At 43.9% G+C, this 21,827-nt stretch overlaps 1 protein-coding gene across 4 annotated transcripts in view; it reads left to right on the top strand.

Annotated features, from left to right (window-relative positions):
- The window catches only part of Lrrc49 (leucine rich repeat containing 49), a 105,470-nt gene that overhangs the window by 20,381 nt on the left and 63,262 nt on the right, over window positions 1-21,827 (top strand). For all 4 annotated transcript variants that reach the window (XM_036192150.1, XM_036192147.1, XM_036192149.1 and 1 more), the window contains 2 exons: window positions 2,511-2,654; window positions 20,259-20,320. In XM_036192150.1, coding sequence (XP_036048043.1) covers window positions 2,511-2,654; window positions 20,259-20,320 — 206 coding nt within the window. The remainder of the gene's footprint in view (window positions 1-2,510; window positions 2,655-20,258; window positions 20,321-21,827) is intronic.

Below are 21,827 nucleotides of genomic sequence, written 5' to 3'. Positions count from 1 at the left end.
CCCATCATCATTTTGTCTGTCTGTGAAGTCGGTCAATCAAAGCCATGTGCTCTTTGCACACTTCTTGTCTACAGCTACTGTCACTTTCTCTGTCCATGTGCCTTTTGTCCACGGCTGGGAAAATTACTGACTTTATTCCACCACTTGCTGTGACTTACAGAGTTGTAAGAAACCAGATTAACATCCCTAGTGATCATTTTACAGATTTGTAGATTAATGGGTCTGCAGAGATTGCTCAGTGGTTAAGACCTATGTTGCTCTTGCAGAGGACCTGGGTTCAATTCTCAGCACCCACATTGTGGCTCATGACCATCCATAAATCCAGTTCCAGGGGATCCAACGCCCTCTTTTGACCTCCAAGGGCACCAAGCACACATGTGGCACACATACAAACATGCAGGCAAAACATGTATACATAGAAGATAAACAAATATTTTTAAAGTTATAGACTAATACTTAAATAATACTTAAATAAAAGCACTAACAATGTTTCCAAAGCAAAAGTAGCAGAAAAATACAGGAGGCTCTAATTTAGGCCAGGCAGGTCTGTGAGGAATTGGAGAAACAGTTTTCTAAGGGAATGTTCAGGGATATAGATAGAAGAAAGGATTGCTGTACTTAGTCAAATTTAGTTCGTGAAAACAAAATGCCTGGCATAAACCATTCAAGCATTAAAGAAAAGTTCCTTTTGGCTCACAAAGGTTCAAATCTAAAGTAAGGTGGCTGCATTTGGGCTTCTGGCAAAGCCAGGAGAAATCATTAGCGAGAACATTCACATCTTGAATCAAGAAACAGAAGGAGAGGGGAGGTTGAGGTCCCATAATCCCCTTCAGGGGCACATCCTAGTGACCTAATGACCTTTCTCTAGGCCTTACTTCTTAATACTCATGGCACCTCCTGATACCCGCACCCTAGGAAACCGCCCTTTTTGTGGGGACTTGCGGGGTGCACTGACCCCAGCTATAGTGAGCAGAGTTACTATAAGTTGAGCCCAGCAGAGTTGCCATTCACACCGCTTCCTTTTCTGTTGTAATTACAGCTCCTGTGCATCTCCACACCTGTCTCTCACACTCCTACTTCTGTTTTTTCTCAGTATTTCGGGAGAGTTTTTCAAGTTTGTGTTTATATTACTAATTTCATTTTATGTAATCTCTATGTTACAATTTTAAGTCCATATATTTCAGATTACATCATCTGTTTATTGTCAAGTGTCTTACCCTGTATCTTCTTGTACAGTTCTGTCATCTATAAGTCTCCATAACCTGGTTATTTCTTTTTAAATTTTTATATAACTTTATTTTACTTTAAATCAATTAGATGAAAAAACTTGGAACAATTTTAAACATAACTGCAGGTTACCTTCATATAGTTTCCAATTTATAATACACCATTGCATATGTCTCTTCTTGAGCCTAGAAAAAATACAGATGTTTGTCGGTTGCAAAGAGTCCAGATAACAGCATGGAAACTGTATTATGGATCTGAAAAAAAAAAAAAAAAAAAAGAGCCTTTTAGCAAACATTTGTTTTGAAATGTTAGATTTTTTAAAAATCCAATTGTTATAGCAATGTAAATGAGCAGATTCATATTCATATTCATGGAGGTCAGAAGAGAGAATTGGATCCCCTGATGCTGTAGTTACAGATAGCTGTGAGCTTTCGTGTGGGCACTGGCAACTGAATTCTGATTTTCTGCAAGAGCAGCAAGCTCTCCCAGCCCCGGGGGTCTTCCCAGCCCTGAGATGTATCCCCTTAATGAAAAGTGACACATTGAATAAATCTATTTCCTAAGGATGCCCTGTGAAGAGGTTGATGAGTACTCACCCACCTCCTGTGTCATAGACACTCAACCTCTGGGCTGTGTTGACTGAGTAATAATAATGGCGTGCTTGCCTCACTTCCTGAACTTAGGCTGCTCTGCTGTGGGCCCGTGCTTCTGTGCCTCTGTGGCTTCCACAACCTAAGTTCTTCTGTTCTGCGGGCTAGGGCCTACCACATTGCATCTGACTGAGTGTTGTCTCCTGGCCTGAGCTCCTCTGTTACAGAGTCCATCTTTTCCTCCCACAGGGGCTCCTGGTCCCTCGATCTTTCCAGTCAGACTCTTCACTGACCTCAAGATCCTGGTAGTCCTGTCCTTTGCTTTTGTTCTCAGAGGCTTGATGTGCCTTGTCAAAGCATTGTGAGCGTGTGACTTGGGGCCAGAGTCAGTTTCTGTATGACAGGTAGTATGTAGATGGAGGAGCTGGTAGCCTTAGAGCTGCTCCAAATGCATGGTTATTTGAGGAAATTTCTATTTCTCGATATGTTTGTTAGGGTCAAATTGTCACTAGGATCCTTAGCTAATTTTCACGAGTTAAATGACTTCATAGGACTTGCAGTGAGATGCTTAGATGGACTATGAATGTCTCGGTATAAACTTGTCATTAAATGTGGTGGCTTGAATATTTTATTTTTGGAGTTTTATGACATGTCCATGCTAATCATGCTTCTCCCTGACCTTTTTCTATACAGATCACCAAAATTGAAAATGTTAATCATTTGTGTGATTTGAGAGTTTTAAACCTTGCCAGGAATCTCTTGAGTCACGTTGACAATCTCAATGGTCTGGATTCGCTAACTGAACTTAACCTCCGACACAATCAGATCACCTTTGTGGTGAGTACCACAGTGACTACAGATTCACCCTACTTGTCTTTGAAGGAAGTGATGATAGTTCAGGATCGCATGTGTAATGCCGGAATCTGAAGTTCTTTCTTTTTTTTTTTTTTTTCTGAATTTAAATTGTGACTATAACTATGGATCTTTGTAATATGTTGAAAAGAAGGTGTTTTCTATTTTTCAAGGTAAATATAAAATTACAAATGGTAGAAGTGTCCTCTAAGTGCAGCAGCTGCTGTTCGTGACTGCTCCTCCTCCTCCTCTGCCATGGGTACCGAGTTAGATAGGAAGGAAGGGCATTGGTGAGTGACAGCTGTACCCAGGAGAGACGCAGAGAGAAGACGTAGAGGTCCATGTGACTGTCTTCTGGCAGGTCTCAGGAGGCGTCTTGATGAAGGAAGAATGCACAGGACTGCAGAGGCCTACTCCGGGTCTCAGCTTTACCCTGACCAGTTGTGTGACCCTGGGTGAAACACGGACCTGCCTGGGTCTCATTTCAGATTTGTTTAAAAATGAAGTAATGGGGCTCAGTTGTCATTGTGTCGCTTGGCTTGCTGACTGTAAAAGAGGACAGTGTGAGCAGAGGGGAAGGAGACATACAGATTGTGGGGACAAAACCTGAGCCCACAAACTGACTTGAGAAGTGGTTCTTGGGTCGAATGACCCTTTCACAGGGTCACTAAGACCATCAGAAAACACAGATACTTACAATACGATTCATAACAGTAGCAAACTTACAGTTATGAAGTAGCAACTGAAATGATTATGTGATTGAGGGTCACCACAACATGAGGACCTCTACAGCAGGGTTGGCACATTAGGACGGGTGAGAACACCTGGGCTTGACTGTTGATCTGTGATGGCAGAATGGTAACAATGGGGCGTAAAATCATGTGACACTCCCCTCCTCGCTCCATGATGAGAACTTGGGCTCCTCTGCTGTGGTGTTGGGACCTGGGTTCAGATCACAGAATCCATAGGTGACTACCCTTGCTCTTCCCCTGCAGAGGGACTGGATGGCTTTGCTGGAAGTAGGCAACTAAATAGTAGCCTGATGTGGAGGCCTTGTGTATTAACACCAAGGTGGGAGGTACTTCAAACTGTCTTCCGTTTTATGATAAGATACCAACCCAGTGGACTTGGCAGCAGCAGCACATTACAAGTTTCCTTCGTGTCAACACTGGAGAAAGGCTGAATTTGGGCTCTCTGATGTCGTTCATGAGGCACACCCTCAGGGAGCCCCTTCCTTAGTAATGAATACAGTGTGCTGTCTGTGGTGTGCAGATGTGGGGGACAGATGATGCTCCACTGTATGCATTGGTTTCACTTTCATTTCTCCCAGAAAGTCTAAGGCAGCCTTGGCTTCTGGGAAGGGAGGATACACTCAGAACCTGTCCTAAGACATGGATTTATTGCACAATTTTTTCTGAATTGTGTCAAGTCCTCCACAGGTTGGACCAAATGGTGGAGTGGGGCTGTTTGTTTTCAGAGCTTCCAGACTGGATTACTTGGCTGTGTTGCTGAATCCTCACGAGCTGCTCAGTCAGGACTCAGTCTGTCCTCGGGATACTGGGGCCGGTAAGCATCCAAAGAGCTCCCGCTGGTCGTGGGCAGCAGTCTGCTGCCCTAGCATGTTCCTGCCTGGAGTTTGGCTTTCCCTGGGAAAGCACATGCCACTCAGCTGGGACTCACTGACTGCCAGTGAGTGTTGTCTTTGCTCACCGCTGTGGCAGCTGCAGCAGAAGCAGCTATGGGAAAGGAAATGTATCCATTCATGAAACTTAAAAAGACAACAGTATCATGCATATATCTTTCATAATGATAAGTATAATGCAGGTAATGCAGGAAGTTGGATGTACATGTAAGGTAGATAAGGGTGTAGTTTAGATCTTAAGTTATTTCTACAGCACCCTTCTCTTTATTATCTCCCTCTCTCTCTCTTTCTCCCTCCCCCTCTCTCCCTCTTCCCCTCCCTCCCTCCCTCTCTGCCTCTCTCCCCGTCTCTCCCTTCCCCCCTCTCCCCCTCTCCCCTTCAGACAGAGCCTTCTTCTGTGGCTCTGACTGGCCTGGAGCTCACGTGGATCTACTTGCCTGTCCTGCTGAGTGTGGAGATGAAAAGTGTGAACCCCCATGACTGCCATGTAACCTTTGCTTAAAACATCCAAAAGACTTTTACATGTGAGGTTACGTTTTTTTTTCTTCATCTTTTCCTGCCCTTAGGTTCAGTTACCACACTTACTCTTTCTTTGGGATTGGGGGTGGGAGATTTGTGGTGAGACAGGGTCTCATGGGGCCCACGCTGGTTTTAATTCCCTCTGTAGCCAAGGATTGACCCCTAATACTCCTGCCTCCACCTCCCAGGTGTGAGATTACAGGTGTGCTCCGCCACATTTGGCTTTTTTTTTCTATGTAGTGTCTGGAGTTCATTAGGATTTTTTTCAAGTGTGGGTGCAGGTACCTGAGCAGGCCAGAGGCATGCCATCTCTGAAGTAGGGGTTACAGGTGGTTGTGAGCTGCCTGATGTGGGTGCTCAGAACCAATTGGCCTCTGGAAGTGCAGTCCATGCTCTTAACCACTCAGCCACCTCTCCAGCCCTCACTAGTACCCCTTAGGCAAATGCTCTGACACTGAATGGCCCCAGCCCTTCAACTACTGACTTTAAAATGTTGGGTAGTGGCCTGGATGTTTGAGCCCATCTTTAGCCATAAGGGGCGGGGTGGGGGGAGGGGTGTCTCTCTGTCTCAGTTGATCCCTGGACTGTGTATTTGTTGTATTGGACACACTGGACACCCCTTCAGGATGAGTGGAGAGGAAACTGCAGGCTCACGTGTTAGTGGCTGGAATAAGGAAGGTTTGACTTGGGTAGAAGGACTGTTTCCTTTGTGCTGGATGAGAGGCCCTTCCTGTCCCCTCGCCACCCCTCCCCCAACCAGTCTGGTCTTGCCACTGCCATTACTAACCCTCTTCCTGGAGGAAACTCCGCCCTCTGTCCCACCTACTTCACATCCTGCTGAGAGGACAGATGTGGAGCTCCTGCTGAGGACTCCATCAACCCGCTGCTCTGGAAGTGCTGCTGTGTGCAGGAGGGGTCGGGTCGGGGTGGGGTAGGGTTAGTGTTAGTTCAGGAATTGCTGTTGAGCAGACAGATGTTAAATTACACACCTACCTGATATGCTTCATTCATGCCTCCCAGACCTGATCTTTGTGTGTCCAGACTGAGCATGTGCCATGGCCTCCCATCCAAGGGATTGTATGAAGTGCAGCATCTCTCCTGTGGTTCCCAGCTGCAGTCCCTCTTGCTCAGGGTGATCTCTTGGGACGTTCCACTGGCTTCCTGAGATCCATCCAAAATGGCGATCTGTCCATGACAAGTCCCTTGTGTTAGTATTTATTTTGGCGCTAGGAACACATCCTGAACACGACAAGACCACGGGAGAGTTTTTTAAAGAGGATAGAGGTGACAGGCCTGCGTGAAACACATGTGGGTGAGGAGATAAGGAGAGAGGGAGAGACTGAGAGACTCAGGGAAGATGGCACCGGCTTTTTAAAGGTTGGGCCGCGCATGCGTACAGGGACTCCTGTGGGTACTCCACGCATGCGCGTAGATTACATGGCTGTGCGGGCGCTTTACACAACCACGTAAGGCCACAGAGTCCCGGTCCCGCGAGATGTCTGATCCGGAGATGGCTATTCTGAACCGGAAATAGTTAGGCGGTCCGCTGGGCAAGCCCAACCGTGTGAACATGTAATTATCATTCCCGACTCTCATGTTTTAAAAAAGAAAAAAAAAGTGGATAGATGGGTATGGGACGCTGTTTCTCTCAAAGACTGCTTCAGGCTGAATGGTGGACGTTGATTGGTTTTGGGTGGGGGGAGATGGGGAAGCCGTCTCCTGAAGTTCTGGGATGAAATCCTGTAGCTGTGTTCATCCTCCAAAGTGTGGCTGGTCCTAGGATGAGATCCTGCAGCTGTCCATCCTCCATGGTGTGGCTGGGAACCTTCTATCTGACAAGACACTGGTGACATAAAAAGCTTAGAGAAAAGACTCACTATTATTTTGTTTTTGGAGTTGACATTTATCTGAAGTAGATCTATCTGGTCTGTCTGGTTGGAGACATGTTAAAGGTGGCTGTGATGTTTCAGTACTCTGGTTGTTTTTTTTTTTTTTTTTTTTTTTTTTACCTGAGACATGGTTTATTTAAGGCACCTGTTTGTTTTGCTAGTTTAGCGTTTGGGAAACACAGGTGATCAGTTGCTGAGTATTGAACAGTGACAGACTGTTATATCCTTACCACCTGGATATTTTGATGGTCCCTTTTGCCTCTGGCCCTATGTGGCCCTAGTTGGGAAAGGGGTGATACCTTATTCCTCTGGAATTGGTGACAAGGCAGTGGATCCTGGTGTCCTCTGGAGCTTGAGAGTGGAAGAGAACTTATTTTTCTGAATTAGGGAAAAGGCAAAGATCATGGCCCTCTCTGTATGCACATGAGAAACACAGGCAGTAACTTTGAAATAAGACAATAAGCTCTTATCTTAGTTGGAAATCTTTCTCATTAAGTAACTCTGAAAGTACAATTAAATCTGGTGAGGTAAGTAAGGCTGTCCTCTGTTCCCGACAATAGAAAGGAGGAGTGACATCCTAAAACTCCCAGGACTGAGTCAATGGCTCTGGTGTCCAGAAGGAATGAAACTGATCGCTTCCCTGCTGAGTTCTGGGTTCCCTGCTGTGTCTGTAGCCAAGCCTAGGTTTGCTGGAGGTCTTAGCTTGCTGTACCTATGTGTCTTGGTGCCTGGGGGCAGTCAGCTGACTGGTTGTCTTTCTAGGCAGCACAAGGACAAGGCTGTTGATGCGCAGGGCATTCACGAGCCCATGGCCTTTTTCACTTAAAACAGGGACCCAACAGCTTTCGGGAGTCAGCGAGTGCCAGCACTTGGCAATTTTGTTTTCGGGCTTCTCTTTCCTGGCACACCTTAACCGCCACAGATGACTCTTTTGCCCGTGGGGTCAGGAGCCTTGTTCTCCAGATACTTAACTTTAGCCGGGAACAAGAGATGGATTTTACTCTGTGTCCTGAATTTTTCCTGACGATTGGTGGCTTAAGGACAGCTTTTGGAAGACTTGCTTGAGGCTATAAGCTGATTTCTTTTGGCTTAGGAGCCATCCCGATTACTGTAAACTTAATTGTTTAGATCTCAGTTGCTTTTAGACCAGTCTGTGGTTCTCAAGGCAGTTTGAGAATGAGTGGGTGGAGTTAAGGTGAGTTAGGGCTAGTCTTAGAAACCACCCAAGCCTGCGCATTTGTGCCCACCCACCACCGGCGCGAAAGTCAGACAGAAAAGGTTACACGTGGCAGACGCCTTAGTGGGAAAGGAAAGGGTTTAGAGCTTTAGCAGAAAGCTTGGAGATGAAGCAACTCTTATTTTCCCGCTTGCTGGCTGAAGTACCTGCCACACGGTTATGTGGTCAGGTTTATCGGTACCGCAAAGGTGTTAAGCGGCCAGATTTACCGGTACCCGCCCCATCCGCCAAAGTAAGTGGGTGGTATCTGCCCTCTGTCCCATGGCTGTAACTGAGTGGAAAATAAAAAATTAAAATAACAAACCGGGATCAGACTTCAACTCAGGCGTCCTGAGAATGAAGTAAGATCTAAGATCAGCTCAAGTCCCCCCCCCCCCCCTTTCGTCAAGGGATGGGAGGAGCTGCGACTGTGCTGCCGTGGGTCCACCCGGTAGACCCCAGACGCCATTTTGCTCCGAGCAAAAATGTGCCTGCCAATGCCAGCACAGCCTGGACAACCCCCGGGATTGTCCGTTGCAAACATATAGCTCAGATTTCAGCCATTAGAACAGCAGACTCACTATAAAAAATCGTGGCGGTATCAATAATGGAAAGCCGCGCTTCTCATGGCTGGCCACCACCCGTGGCGGCCAGCTGGAGGTGCGTGCTGGTTGGCGGAAGAATCCCAAGCCATGGTTACCTTTTTAGAGCTTTTAGAGAGAGAAAGCTAAGATAAAGAGCAACTCTTTCCATTTGCCTGTTCGCTGGTCAGAATTTGGTAACTCCCGTAAAAGATTGGGATTTTTTGTTATTTTTTAAAGCATACTTGGGCCATCTCTCAGTACAGAGACAGATAAGCTTAGGAATCTTTAATAGGGCTGATCGAGTTGGAAGCCTTATTTCCCATGTCTGCAGCGGAGAGACAAAAACGAAAAATAAACATGATCCGGAGCCAAGACCTCCCGGAGGTCTGGACAGATCTAGATCTTGGGCACAAGCCGCCTTATCAGCTAGTCAGCCGATAAGCGGGGGCCCTGTCGTGTGAAGAAAGGTCTCCCCGGGAGCCCTTCACAGTCAGCCACCCTGTCGGGTGCGAAGAACGTGTTGGCTTCACACGACCCCCAGGACGCACCTGACGATGGTGGTCCCTTTATGAAATATCTCAAGCTGCAGACGTGGGAAGTGGCTGGAAATCCGGGCCCGCAATGGGGGCCAGCAGTAGCCAGTAAAGAAAAGGGGAAAACTCACCAATCAGTAGCGGTGTTGTATGTGGATTTGTGCGACCAGGCTAATGGAGAGTGATCTGTTGCGAACGGAGCAGAGTTCCCGGTGTGTATAGCGCAGTTTTCGTCCCCGTTCCCGGGTTTCCAGGCACAGAGTGCCCGGAAGCGCCCGTTTTTACGACACCTTGCTTTCTGAGAATTTACTTGGGTTAGTGTGTTTCTGTTGAGCCTTGGGAGGAAAGCGTGCTCCCTGCTTCCCCCTTGGGACCATACTCCTCTTGTATATTCAGCGTCAGGGCTCCTGTTTCTTTGCTGGTCCTTCCGTGGAAATGGGTCATTGTAGAGCTAAGTATCTTTTAGTTTCCATGGTGGTGTCCCCTTTTAAAAGTTAGAACTCAGGGGTGGTGATCAGGCCTGTACTCCCAACTCTCAGGAGGCTGATGAAGCAGGAGGTTTACCACGAGTTCAAGTCCAGCCTAAGCTTCATGGTGAGTTCCAGATCAGTGTGACCTAGAGTGAGACTCTGCTTCAAGGAAAAACAAAACAAAACAAAACCCAAAATTTAAAACATCCACAGTAACTGGAGATAATACATCAGTATTGGTAGCTCTCACTCAACTGAATAAATGATCCTTTCGAGCACAATCCAGGCCTTTGGGTTCCTTTCTCTGCCGCTGTCTTCTCACAGAAGTAGCCTTGTAGCCTTGTCCTGAGATTGTTGTTACTTGTTCTCACATACACCTGTTTCCATCTCCTTTTTTTTTTTTTTTTTTTTTTTTTTCGAGACAGGGTTTCTCTGTGTAGCTTTGCACCTTTCCTGGATCTTGCTCTGTAGACTAGTATCGCCTGGAACTCACAAAGATGTGTCTGTCACTGCCTCCTGAGTACCACCTGGCTCCATCTCCTTTTGTTTACAGTGCTAGGTGTTAATCTTCTGGTCCTGGCCTCCTGCTTCCTGATGTAGCAGCCTCTTCTTAAGGAAAAACTCTGCCCCTTTCTCCCTCTCTCCCTCCACTCCCATGAGGTTGTGCACCCCTCAACCCCCCCTCTCTTTCTCTCTTCTTTCCTATCTTCTCTTCGTTTTTCTATTATAATAAACCATTTCTGCACGGATGCAGCCTCTGGGCTGTTAATGTCCACTTGCCACCAAGCCCAAATGGCGTTAGTTTCCTGCCAGTTGTCCCCCCCCCACATCTGCCCAGCATGCCAGTATGGTTCCCTGCATGCACGAGATACCCGTGGAGGGGGGTCCCCCTGCCCCGTGTAATAATTCATAACACTAGAGATCAATCCTAGGCCTTTACACACTTCAGTTAGCACTCTACCATCAAGCCACCTCACAGTCCCACTCAGTACATTTTTTAAAATTCCTAAGCAATAAGTAGTGGGTTTGCATGACTTTAAGTGTTTTGTGTATGACACCATTTAGTGGCTTATATCTTCTGTGTTTTGCTCTTACTGATACCACGAGAGTCAGAACAAATCTCTCTCACCTGCCAGTCAACCAAGTAAACACACAGAGATTTATATTGCTTACAAACTGTATGGCTACAGCAGGCTTCTTGCTAACTGTTCTTATATCTTAAATTAACCCATTTCTATTAATCTATAAGTTGCCATGTGGCTCGTGGCTTACCGGCATCTTAACATCTTCTCATGGTGGCAGCTGGCAGTGTCTCTCTGCCTCAGCCTTCCACTTCCCAGAATTCTCCTCTCTCCTTGTCCCACCTATATTTCCTGCCTGGCTACTGGCCAATCAGTGTTTTATTTATTAACCAATCAGCGCAACACATTGAACATACAGAACATCCCACAACAGGAGAGGCTTGGACGAACCTGTTGCCCTCTGTCATGTGCGGACATGTAGAAGGTGCCATCAAGTGAAGGGTTCTTACTAGATGCTGAATTTTATGGTTCTGTGTTTGACTGAGCTAGAAGAGCCTTTAGCACTAGGCTGAAGTGGAAATGCAAGTAGGTTCATGGATTATTCCCAGTTTTAAAGAAAATGTATCACCAGTTACATTGATTAGCTGCCATTTATCAACCTGAAGAAATCGTGAGTATTGTATGCATGTAAGTGTGTGGGTGCAGAGCCCATATGTGTGCACGCAGAGCAGAGCAGGACTTGGAGTATCTTGCACTTAACACTGCCATTGTATTGCCTCTAGACAGGAGATATGGATGTGCACAGTTACTGTATTGCCTTGAGACAGTAGATATGGATGTGCGTAGCCAATGTATTGCTTTGAGACAGAGATATTGATGTGCGCAGCGAATGTATTGCTTTGAGACAGAGATATGGATGTGCACAGCCATGCCAGCTCTTTCCATGTGGGCTGGGGATTCAGACTCAGGTCCTCATGCTTGTAGAGCAAGAATTCACCTTCTCTCCAGCCTAAGAAATTGTCTTTTATTTTTAATTTGCTTTAAGTTTATATTATGGATGCTAATTGAATTTTATTAAAGTATTTTCTGTAACTCTTACATAGATAGGTCATATTAGATTCCATTCTTAAATCCACGGAGCTTTCAAAATAATTTTCAAGATCCTTAGTTCATCTTAGCATCTTGCTTACATAGTCTAGGTTTTAATTTGTGCACAGTCTTGAAGGCATTTGCTAAGGCTCTTTGTAATATTTATATCTACAATATTTGAGATGACCTTCAATTCCTTTTCCTCTTACTTTTCTGGGACTCATTCTGTGATACTTCGTGTGCCCCCGAGGAGATTACAGAGGGCCTCTAACTTGCATATCCTCTGATTTCCTGCTTTGCTTTCCTCCTTAGAATCTCCAGATATGAGGTAAAGATAATGCCTACTTGGACACGTGGTGAAGGTTAATTGGGAAGTTGACTGGATGATGTTGATTTTGACTGGGTAGTCTTTGCTGTCTTGGTAGTTTCCTTTAATCTTAGGATAATTCTTGACCTGCTTGTTTTCATTTTGGTTACCCTGTCTGTATTTCTGCCCTGTCCCCAGCCCCTGGAGTATATTTTTAATTTTTGAAATATATGATTTTCTTATTTAGTTTATTATAGCTGTCTTTTCTAATTTAATTGCTTTGTGTCCAATGAATGTGGATTGGTTCTTTGAAGTTTGTTATATTGCCTAGCAGGTCATCAATATTTGTCTAGAACATGGTCAATATTTTGAAGTTATATTCTAGAAAATAAAACTTTGAAATCGATATTTCTTCCTGGCAAATTGTTCCTTTCATCATTATGTGTTAGTGCTCTTGATTATTTACAACGTTACTGAGCAATTTTATAGGAGCATGTGTTGTATGTATCCTCAGATCTTCAACCCAAATATACACAGTGCTCATAAGCAGCATTTTGGGCTATGTCCTCCAGCTTAAATACAAATTCTCAGACTGTATTTGGTTTTTAAGGAGCTGTGCCAAGAACTCAGCATTCCTTTTGTGTTGGCCCTCCCAAAAGCTCCTGAGCTTGCTCTAGTGACCATGGAACTTTAGGCAAGCTTGTACTGAGCCAGTCTCCAAAGTGACAGGCAAGTGCTCTGCACAAATGAAACATTGCTCTGCCTTCCAAAGGGATGGGTGGGACTGGAGCACTGAGAACCTGAGCTTCGTGTTTGTGGAATAGAAACTGTCTGCACCTCCATCTACTCTACTATTAACCAAATGTAGTAAAAGGAGTGTAGCCATTTGTTCATGGAGCTGTGTTCTCTGCTCTCACCGAGCCTGGCTCAGAGAGGCTGTGTGGGCCCTGCCAAATGGTGCAGTGGGAAGGAGGAGAAAACTGGGCAACCCTTTGAAACTGATAAAGGAAGTTTCAAAGTAAGAGCCATGTCAACAGTTCACATCTTGCTTTATTTATTTAATTTTTCCTATTCTCATTTTGCAGGCTGGTAGAGGAGGGGGAATTGTGTCCCAGCATGGGTGTGGAGGCCAGAGAACAATCTGGCAAGAGTCAGCTCTCTCCTAACATCGTATTGGTCTCAGGCATCACACTCAGGGCACCAGGTCATCAGGCTTGGTGGCAAGCACCCCTACCCACTGAACTCTCCCAGCTCTACTTTATTTGTTGCATATTACACAGATACACGGAATGAGTTGTCACTGCTTAGAGGCTGTTCATGTAGACAGAAAAGGAGCCTCCATAGCATACTGCATCCTTCATGTTCCCATAGTGCCAAGGACTTTCCTCTAAAATTGGCTGAGTTATAATCTAGATGCAGTAAAATATACCATCTTAGCTGTTGTAATTCAACTTGTTTATTTTAATGTAACTGCCAACCGGACCAAGATGTCTGAAATGTTTCTATTCCAGAAAGTTCTTCTGCATCCCCTTTCTAGTCAGTCCTGTCCCTATCCCAGTGGTACTCTGATGTCTGTCTCTGGATGATTTTGTCTACATTTGTACTTTACCTAAAGTGTGTACGGCCACATAGCATGTCATAGCAGGGATGCATGCTTGGAAATTTAGTGTTAGATGGTTTTGTTGTTGGATTGACATCATAGACTTCATGTAAGCCTAGGTGGTGTGGCCTGCCCACATCTAGATTATACTGTGTGTTTAACCATTAGCTGTGAGGCCATTGTATAGCACATGAATGTATAAACATAGATTCTTCCCTGCACCTACTATGTTTTGATAGTCATCAATTTGTTATGTTTATCACCATTTTGTCAGTTGCTGGGTTGGATTCCACTGGAGAAAAGCTGTCATAGCATTTGCTTGCTTGTTTTCCAATCTTCTTTCTACTTTTTGGCCTGCACAAAATCACTATGGATGATCTTATTATTTTTATTTACCTATTTATTTGAATGGACCTAGAGCTCTATTTCTTCTCAGTAGAAACAAAGGAATGTTGTGTGAATGCCTGAATTATCAGAAACTTGCTTTATTGGAAATGCTAAATTCATCAGAGACAGTTGGCACTGAGCATCTGTGTAGTTCACTTACGTCATTCTCATTGTTTTAGATTTGCATTTCCTTGATGGAGGAAGGCACTGAGTGTCCTTCTCATCTGCCATGAAGCATGGCTCTAGACTGTTGCTGTGAAAAGTCATATAATGTCCTAGATTTAGCCCTTTGGTCACCCAGTGTGTCTGTCTGTCTCTGTCTCTGTCTCTGTCTCTGTCTGTCTCCATCTTCTGTGGCTATCTGTCTTTCTGCCTCTCTCCGCCTGCCTCTCTCTTGTCTGTCTGTCTCTTTATCCCAGTATCTCTCTGTATGTCTACAAGTGTGTTTTTCATGGCTTGCCCTTAAGAACAGTTTTTGGTATGTGGAAGCTCTCGGTCTTGGTGGCATCATCTATAACTTGACCTCCTCTGTCATCGGTGTCTTCTGTGTCCTGTCTGAGGAGTCTCCTTCCCATTGCAGAGTCATGATGGTGTTATCCTGTGTCCTTCTAGAAAAGTCTTCAGCTTTCTCTCTTCATTCAGGGCTGTGAGCCACCTTCAGTTAACTTTTTATGTGCTATAAGATAGTAGATGATAGTTTATTTTATCCACATATGGATATCTATTTTCTTGGCCATGTTTTATTAAAAAGACCTATTTCCCCACTAAACTGAATTGTCATGTTTGTCAAGTAAGTGATAATTAGACACGAGTTTTTCTAGACCTGCCCTTCTCTTCCTGGCACTGTGCCTCAGCCATTCTCTCCTGGATCATAGTTTATGATGTTGTGAAATTTCAGTACACTTGCTTTGTATAATTGTCCTTTTAGTGTGGAATGTTGTATGAAGGGTGTGGGGAAGTAACCTACAGATTCCCTCAGGTGCTGCTAAAACTTCTCTGGGATAGACTACTCCATCACCAATTTGCCATCTTCATTTTTTCTAGGTGCTGCATAGATTTGAAAATAATGGTAATTTTTATTAAATCTAGTATTTTTGTTTCTAGAATCTGCATGATCATGTCTTTCATTAATTATGGGAACATTCCGTATCTGCATTTTCATAAAAATCACCTTCAATGTTCTCTTTCTACTAAACCCCTCAGGATATAATGCAGGCCATCTCATTATATTGCTTATTTCTTAATCTCTCTTTAATAATTTCCATCATTCTAATTTCTCCCAGTTGCATCTTTGCCTTCTTACTTTTCTACTTCTACCTTGAAATTGACTCTTAAAAAAAAAAAAAAAAAAAAAACAACCCAACTCTTGTTTAATCTGATTTTCAGTCTTTTAACTGTTGAGTTTTCAGTAATTGCCTTATTTTTCCTTCTAGAAGTTGTGCATCATGTTTTTCATAGGCTCCAAAGCTTGTTCACTCCAGTGCTGTTTTCCTTCCATCTCTGGAATCTTTAGGTGTTGATGTCTGCAGTCTGCACTGAGGTTACTCTCTCCTCCTCTGCCTTAGCACTTCTTCACTTGATGACTTGGCACTTCAGCACATCCTTCCTCATTAGATTTCTCTGTAGAAGTCAGTCGTTTGGGATGGTTAGAAGGCTGGGAAATTGGTTGAGTTTGTGTCTTGCAGACAGTTTACTGGGAGGCTTAGAGGCGTGTACATCAGGCTCCACTTTCATATAGGCATTTTTATTTATTAATTTATTTTTAGATCCAGCTTGTGATGTAAATTTCAGGTACATATTCAAATACAGGAAGACCATTGACTAGGACATGGAGGAGCTGAGTCCTTTCACCCTAGCTGTTTAAGTAGTGCTTTAGAGTGCAGGGTGGGACTCTGCCTCCTTAGCACCTGCTTTCTTCTAGTCTGGGTTTTAATGCCTCCTTAGTTTTTCTTTGGTGAAATTACAACAGTATGTAGATGAAAATCAGATCAGAAAAGCTGCGTGGAGCAAGAGCCATTGATAACAATTGCCATAGAAAGGGTAGGAAACTGGAAAAGCAGATAAGAGTATTGATACCTTGCAGAAACCTGAGCAGATGCTGGTTGTTTTCATTGTCATTTAAAGAAATGTGTGGTTAGAGTGGTCTACATGACAGCTTAGTGCTTACTGTCTGTGGATAACGTGTGTCTGTGGTGCAGAGTGATGGCTGGAACAGGTAGTTTGGAATTAATTTAGTCTTTTAATGAAAAGGAGTATAATTTCCTGTTCTCAAACATGCTCAAGAAATCCACTTACCACTTTCCAATTTGAAAAATTTTCCTCTATGTATATTGTACCCTGACTTTTTTTTTTAAATAATGAAAACAAGAGTAAAGACGGTTTTCTTTCATGTGTCCTGTTTGCTGCCTTACCACACCCTATGTCTTCACCTTGCAGCTTCCTTATTCCTCTGTAGGAAGAGTCCCTAAGAATAGCCTGAGTAATAGACGTTCTATATGGGCAGATTGCCGAGTTGTGAGTAATAGGTGTTCTCTACAGGCAGATTGCTGAGTCATGAGTAATAGATGCTCTATACAGGCAGGTTGCTGAGTCATGAGTAATAGATGCTCTATATAGGCAGATTGCTGAGTCATAAATAATAGATGCTCTATATAGGCAGATTGCTGAGTCATGAGTAATAGATGTTCTATACAGGCAGATTGTTTAGTCGTGAGTAATAGATACTCTGTACAGGCAGATTGCTGAGTCATCTAGTTCTGTTACAAAAGGAATATGGAGAACAGTGTTGAGCAGAGGAGGCAGGCAGGTTCTTCATATGTAAAGTCATTCTTTGGAAAAACAAGGAAATCTAATCCTCATCAGTCAGAGTTCATAATTTCATTCAGCTTTATTTTTAACAGGATTATATTTTGAAATGATGTTAAAAGCTTTAAATCATACTTCAGAAATCTGTTGAATATTATTTTCAGTAATGTTTCAAGTGCAATAAATATAAGGTGATGAACAGATAAATAATGTGACCTGTAAATATTTCTGTAGGTATCAGCATTTTCTTTTCATGCTTAAATATATTTTCTATCTGCCCTGGAACAGTCTCTCTGACTGTGAAATAGTTACCTCCAGAAGAGATGTGCTGGGACTGTTGAATCTGTGACAATAAAATGAATTTGTTGGCTTTTCCTTAAAGAGATAAGGCTTGAGCATCCTTACAGACTTCCAATCCCCTTTCTCCTTCCTCTGTCATTCCAAAATGCTTACATCATAGTTTGGTGCCAAGCAGATGCATAGATTGAGTCCTACCATCAGAATAACTGACTGGCAAAGCTCACCTTAAAGTCTGCTACTTCATTGTGGTCTTGGTCTGGTTTCTGAAGGTGAAGGCAGCATATTTATTGAAGTCCACCCCAGGGAATCCAATACCAAATGGTTAGCCCTGAAGTCATATACAAACAAGTAACATTATAGCAACTGAGCCAGTTATGTTTATGTGTTTAGGAATATACATATGTAACAACAATTTTTTAAAAAGGCCATGAATTTGAGGAAGGTCCCTGGGAAGTGTTGGAGGGAAGAAAGGGAAGGGGGAAATGTTGTAATGACATTTAAATTTCAAAAACTAAAATAAATAAATAAACAAACAAATAAATAAACTTTAAACAACAACAACAAAACCTACAGATCTTAAAAAGAAAACTACAGACCTTTAAAAAGAGAAAATGAGTCTTTCAGGGGCTGGAGAGAGGGCTCTTTGGTTCAGAGCACTGGCTGCTCTGCTAGAGGACTGGGCTTGGCTTCCCAGCACCCACCGCTGCTCACAACTGATGGTAACCCTGGCTTAGGGATGCAACACTCTTTCCTGGCCTCTAGTGGCAGGAGACATGCACCTGGTGTGTAGACATACACGAAGGTAAACACTCATACACATAAAATAAGTCCATTAAAAATCTTACTCTATAAAAAAGGCCTTAATGTAGGCCTTAAATGCTCAAGTAAAATCGATACATTTGTGATAGAACGGATTCAGATTGTTGGACACAGCTACGTGAGGTTTTCAAAGTTAGTCTTGGACCATTGGGTAGAACTTCAGTGGTTTGGTTAGCGTGTTTGTTTTCGGGCATTACAACTAGCTCATTTACCCATTAATTGAGGGTTCAGATGTTAATAACAAAGCTACCCTGAGTGCAGTAACATTTCTCTCTGTGGTCAGGTGATCTGCTCCATTTGTCCCTGGAGCTGCCTTGCCCAGGACCCTCTGTGCTTGCCTGAGAGAGGCTGAGTGCAATTGCCCTTGGCCCCTGCCATGTGGGCATTACTGGGTTCCTCTTTGCCTCTCTGGGTAGTGAATCCTACTAGCTAGGTCTTACAGAGCTTCCATTAGAAGGCCATATTTTAGTACTTTTTAACATCTTTTCTATAAGAAACTTATGTTTAGATAATTGATTGATATGATAAATGTTTTATCTGTTGTAAAGGTAAAATTTTGCTATGAAAATATATCTTAAAATCTTTAGGAAAATTAAAAAATAATTCTTTTCCCTTGATGTTAAATTTGGGACAACAAAAATATTGTAGGAAATTATTCTGCTTTTTAAAGTCCTGGAAAGGCTAGCTACAGAAGTGGTTATTGAGATGCATGTAAACTAAATTTGGATTTTTAGTTTTCATTTTTTGTCTTTTTTATAACTATCGAGAAATGACAGTTAATGATTTTGAAAAATTGGTAGACTTGCTAAAATTGATTTCGTAAAAGATGATAAATACAGAAGCATTACAATTTTGTCAAAAAGAACTTAATATGCCCCTAAAAATAATTTGAGTTTGTACTTTAATTGCAAAACAATCATGTCTTGAAAGGACTGTGTCTGCTTTGCCTGTGGCATGGGAGAGACAGTGAGACTGCAGTCTGTAAAAGTATGCTCTGACTCAGAAGCTGCAGGCCACTGCCTCCATGCCCGGTGGGGGGGGGGGGGGGGGGGGGCAGTGGTGTGTGTGCCCTCCCCCCCAGCCGGGGGCCAGCAGTGCTCATGCCCAGAAGTACTTCAGGTGGAGCTCAGGAGGAATTGGGAATAAGAGAGCAGAGAGAGGGCTTTCAGATCAGCTTTGACTTTTATTTCTGAAGAGAGAAAAAGCAGCAGCTATTTCCTGTGGGAACAGAGTCCTGGAGTGAAAACCGCACTCCCCTCAGGTGTGGGAAATTCAGGAAGAAGTAGCTTGAAGTTTGCCAGTGTATACTGTTCATCGCTCACAACTGGGCTGGTGGGGAAATGAGAAGCTCTAGACACCACGCCTCACCTTTGTGAATCAGGGTTTCAGGGAGGCATGAGAAGGATAGTTACTATAGAAGGATGCTGCTGCACTGGAAATGAAACCCTGTACCTGGGAAGTGGCCGAGCCTGTGATCCGCAAAGCCCTGTCTCAGCCTCTGGGCTGTGTGGCCCTCCTGCCGGCCCCCTCCTGCCGCGCGCCCCCCACCCACCCCCCTGTACCCGCAGCAGCCTCAGCTGCTCTCTCTAGACTAGTCAATTGCTGCCCTTCCTCTGGAGTCCATGTCTCTAGTTTGTCATGTTCTCACAAGGTTTCTTGCTTGTTTGTTTTTCCCTAGTGAAATTGAGTATATTTATTTTGTAATTGTTTTTTTTAGTCATCTGAGCCTAAATATTTCAGTATTGACTAAGAGCATCTTTTGAAAATACTACAGAAATACTTTTAGCACGTGTGTGAGTATACAGTCTAAACCTTCAGTTTTTGCCTAGATCAGGAGCTGACCTTATCATGCCCTCCAGTGACATTATGATCTGTTTTTAATTGGGGGGGGGGCGATTGTTCTGTACTGGGTCTTTATAACTGCATGGTCTATTTCCAACAGTTTGAGAATAATGAGGCAAATCACTTTGAAATTTGTACCATTGTTTGGAGAGCTTTTGAATGTCTCCCTTTGAAAAGTGACTTTGAACAAGCCCTGATCACACCGCTATGCTACAGTAAATGCTGAAGTAGCATCCTGGCATCCTTCCCAAAAGCACGCCTAAGGAGGCTCGCCGCCACCGCCGCCGCAGCAGCAGCAGAAGCAGAAGCAGCAGCAGCGTTCCCTGCTCCCTCTACTGCTTTTTACCTTGCTAGCGCTGGTGCAGCCTGTTCTGCGGATGTGCTCAAACCCTCCCACTCGCTCTGCAGCAGAAAAGAATGAATCTCCGAGTCCACTAGAAATGAACGGTGTAGCGAGGTTACGGGAGGGGAACATGAATGTCTTCCAGCAGCTGAAAAAGAAAGCATATTAATACAGTATTTCTTTTCTTCAGCTGATAAATTTTTGCTTTCTGTTTTCTTCTAGAGAGATGTGGATAATTTGCCCTGCCTCCAACGCCTCTTTCTCAGCTTCAACAATATATCTAGGTATGTGGGAACTCCCAACTCGTCATTAATAGATAACTTGTCTGTGTGGGCTCTCCTGCTTTGAGATAGTCAATGCAGTGGAGAGTTTGACTGTCCTGAAAGATTTTCCATTTGAAAATGGGAGGACCGCCCATGACAAAGTTCTTTGTTGGGAAAAGGAAGCTCTTGTGTCTTCTGCCTCTGTTGTTAAAGATGATGCAATTAGCAAAGCATGGCCTTTCTTCAGTATGCTGGTGGGCTGCATGAGCTGTCAGTGTGGATTTGCTGGCCTTTGCTTGACAGCTGCTGCCTTAGTCAATCAGTTCGTTTCTTTCATAAATTATCATCTGCAATCCGTACAGCCACTGAGCAGTTTTAGTAAAGCAGGCTATATTTGTCACTGAGCTGCATGGGAATTAGGCCGTGCCAGCCTTCTAAGTGATTCTGCTTCCAGTGACTGCTAAGAGAATTATTAGAACATATGGACACACACAGTTTGCTTGCCATCCTTGTCCTTATATCATGCTGTCTTGTTCGGTGTGAGTGTGGGAGCTTACAGAACTGAAGCAGAGGCAGAGGCCGCCTGTCCAGTGCAGAAGGACCTCCCACTTCCCTACCCTTTCTTCTCCTTCCCTCCGTCTTCGGTGGGGCTTGACTCCATGACTTCTCCACTCTCTAGTTTCTCAAGGCTGCTCTCTGGACTTGAATTTGAGCAAGGGGAATCATTAAGTTTAAAAGCACATTCTTCCTGGACTCCAGGTCTCTGCTTCTGAGGACGAGAAACCATGGAGTTCTGTGCTCTGGGCATCTTTCTGTTTACCCCTCACCCCACATTTAATCTCATCTCCCTATCCTGTATCTCCAAAGAAAACCTGAAGGTGGTGAGCACTTTAGAGAGATGCTATTTCAGAGGAAATGCCCTTCAGTCCTCCTCCTTCTCTTCCATAGAAAAGCATGGAAGTTTCCTGAAGGTCTTCCAGTGTTCCTTTCTGTCTGCATGTACTTTTCTAGCTTGCCCTCTGCCGTGTGTGTGTGTGTGTGTGTGTGTGTGTGTGTGTGTGTGTGTGTGTAAAAGTTATTTTGTCAGCATTGGTTTTCTTAAGGGAATTTCTACCTAAAGACTGCCTAAACTCTAGCCCAGTGGCTCTCAACCTTCCTCATGCTGCAACCCTTTAATACAGTCCCTCATGTTGTGGTGACCCCAACATAAAATATTTTCACTGCTACTTGATAACTGTAACTTTGCTACTGTTATGAACTGTAATGTAAATATCTGACATGCAACCCAAAGGGGTCCCAACCACTGCTCTAAGGACCACAGTCATTGTTTAAGCTGCTGCAAACCCTTAGATTTCCCCAGTCTGCAGTGAACTTGTTTCTTCTTGTTTGTGTGAGCAACTGAGGAGATATGTATTTGCTTATACATAGATTATGCTACTCCCAGGCCCCAGGGCACCAGCTCTCTGAACTCCTAAACTTTGGGCTGGTGAGGAGTTGGCTTTGGTTGCTTATATACTGGAGAACTTTC

This window comes from Onychomys torridus, chromosome 7 (genome assembly GCF_903995425.1).
Source record: "Onychomys torridus chromosome 7, mOncTor1.1, whole genome shotgun sequence".
Taxonomy (NCBI): Eukaryota; Metazoa; Chordata; class Mammalia; order Rodentia; family Cricetidae; genus Onychomys; species Onychomys torridus.
This window is presented reverse-complemented; position numbering and strand designations above follow the sequence as displayed.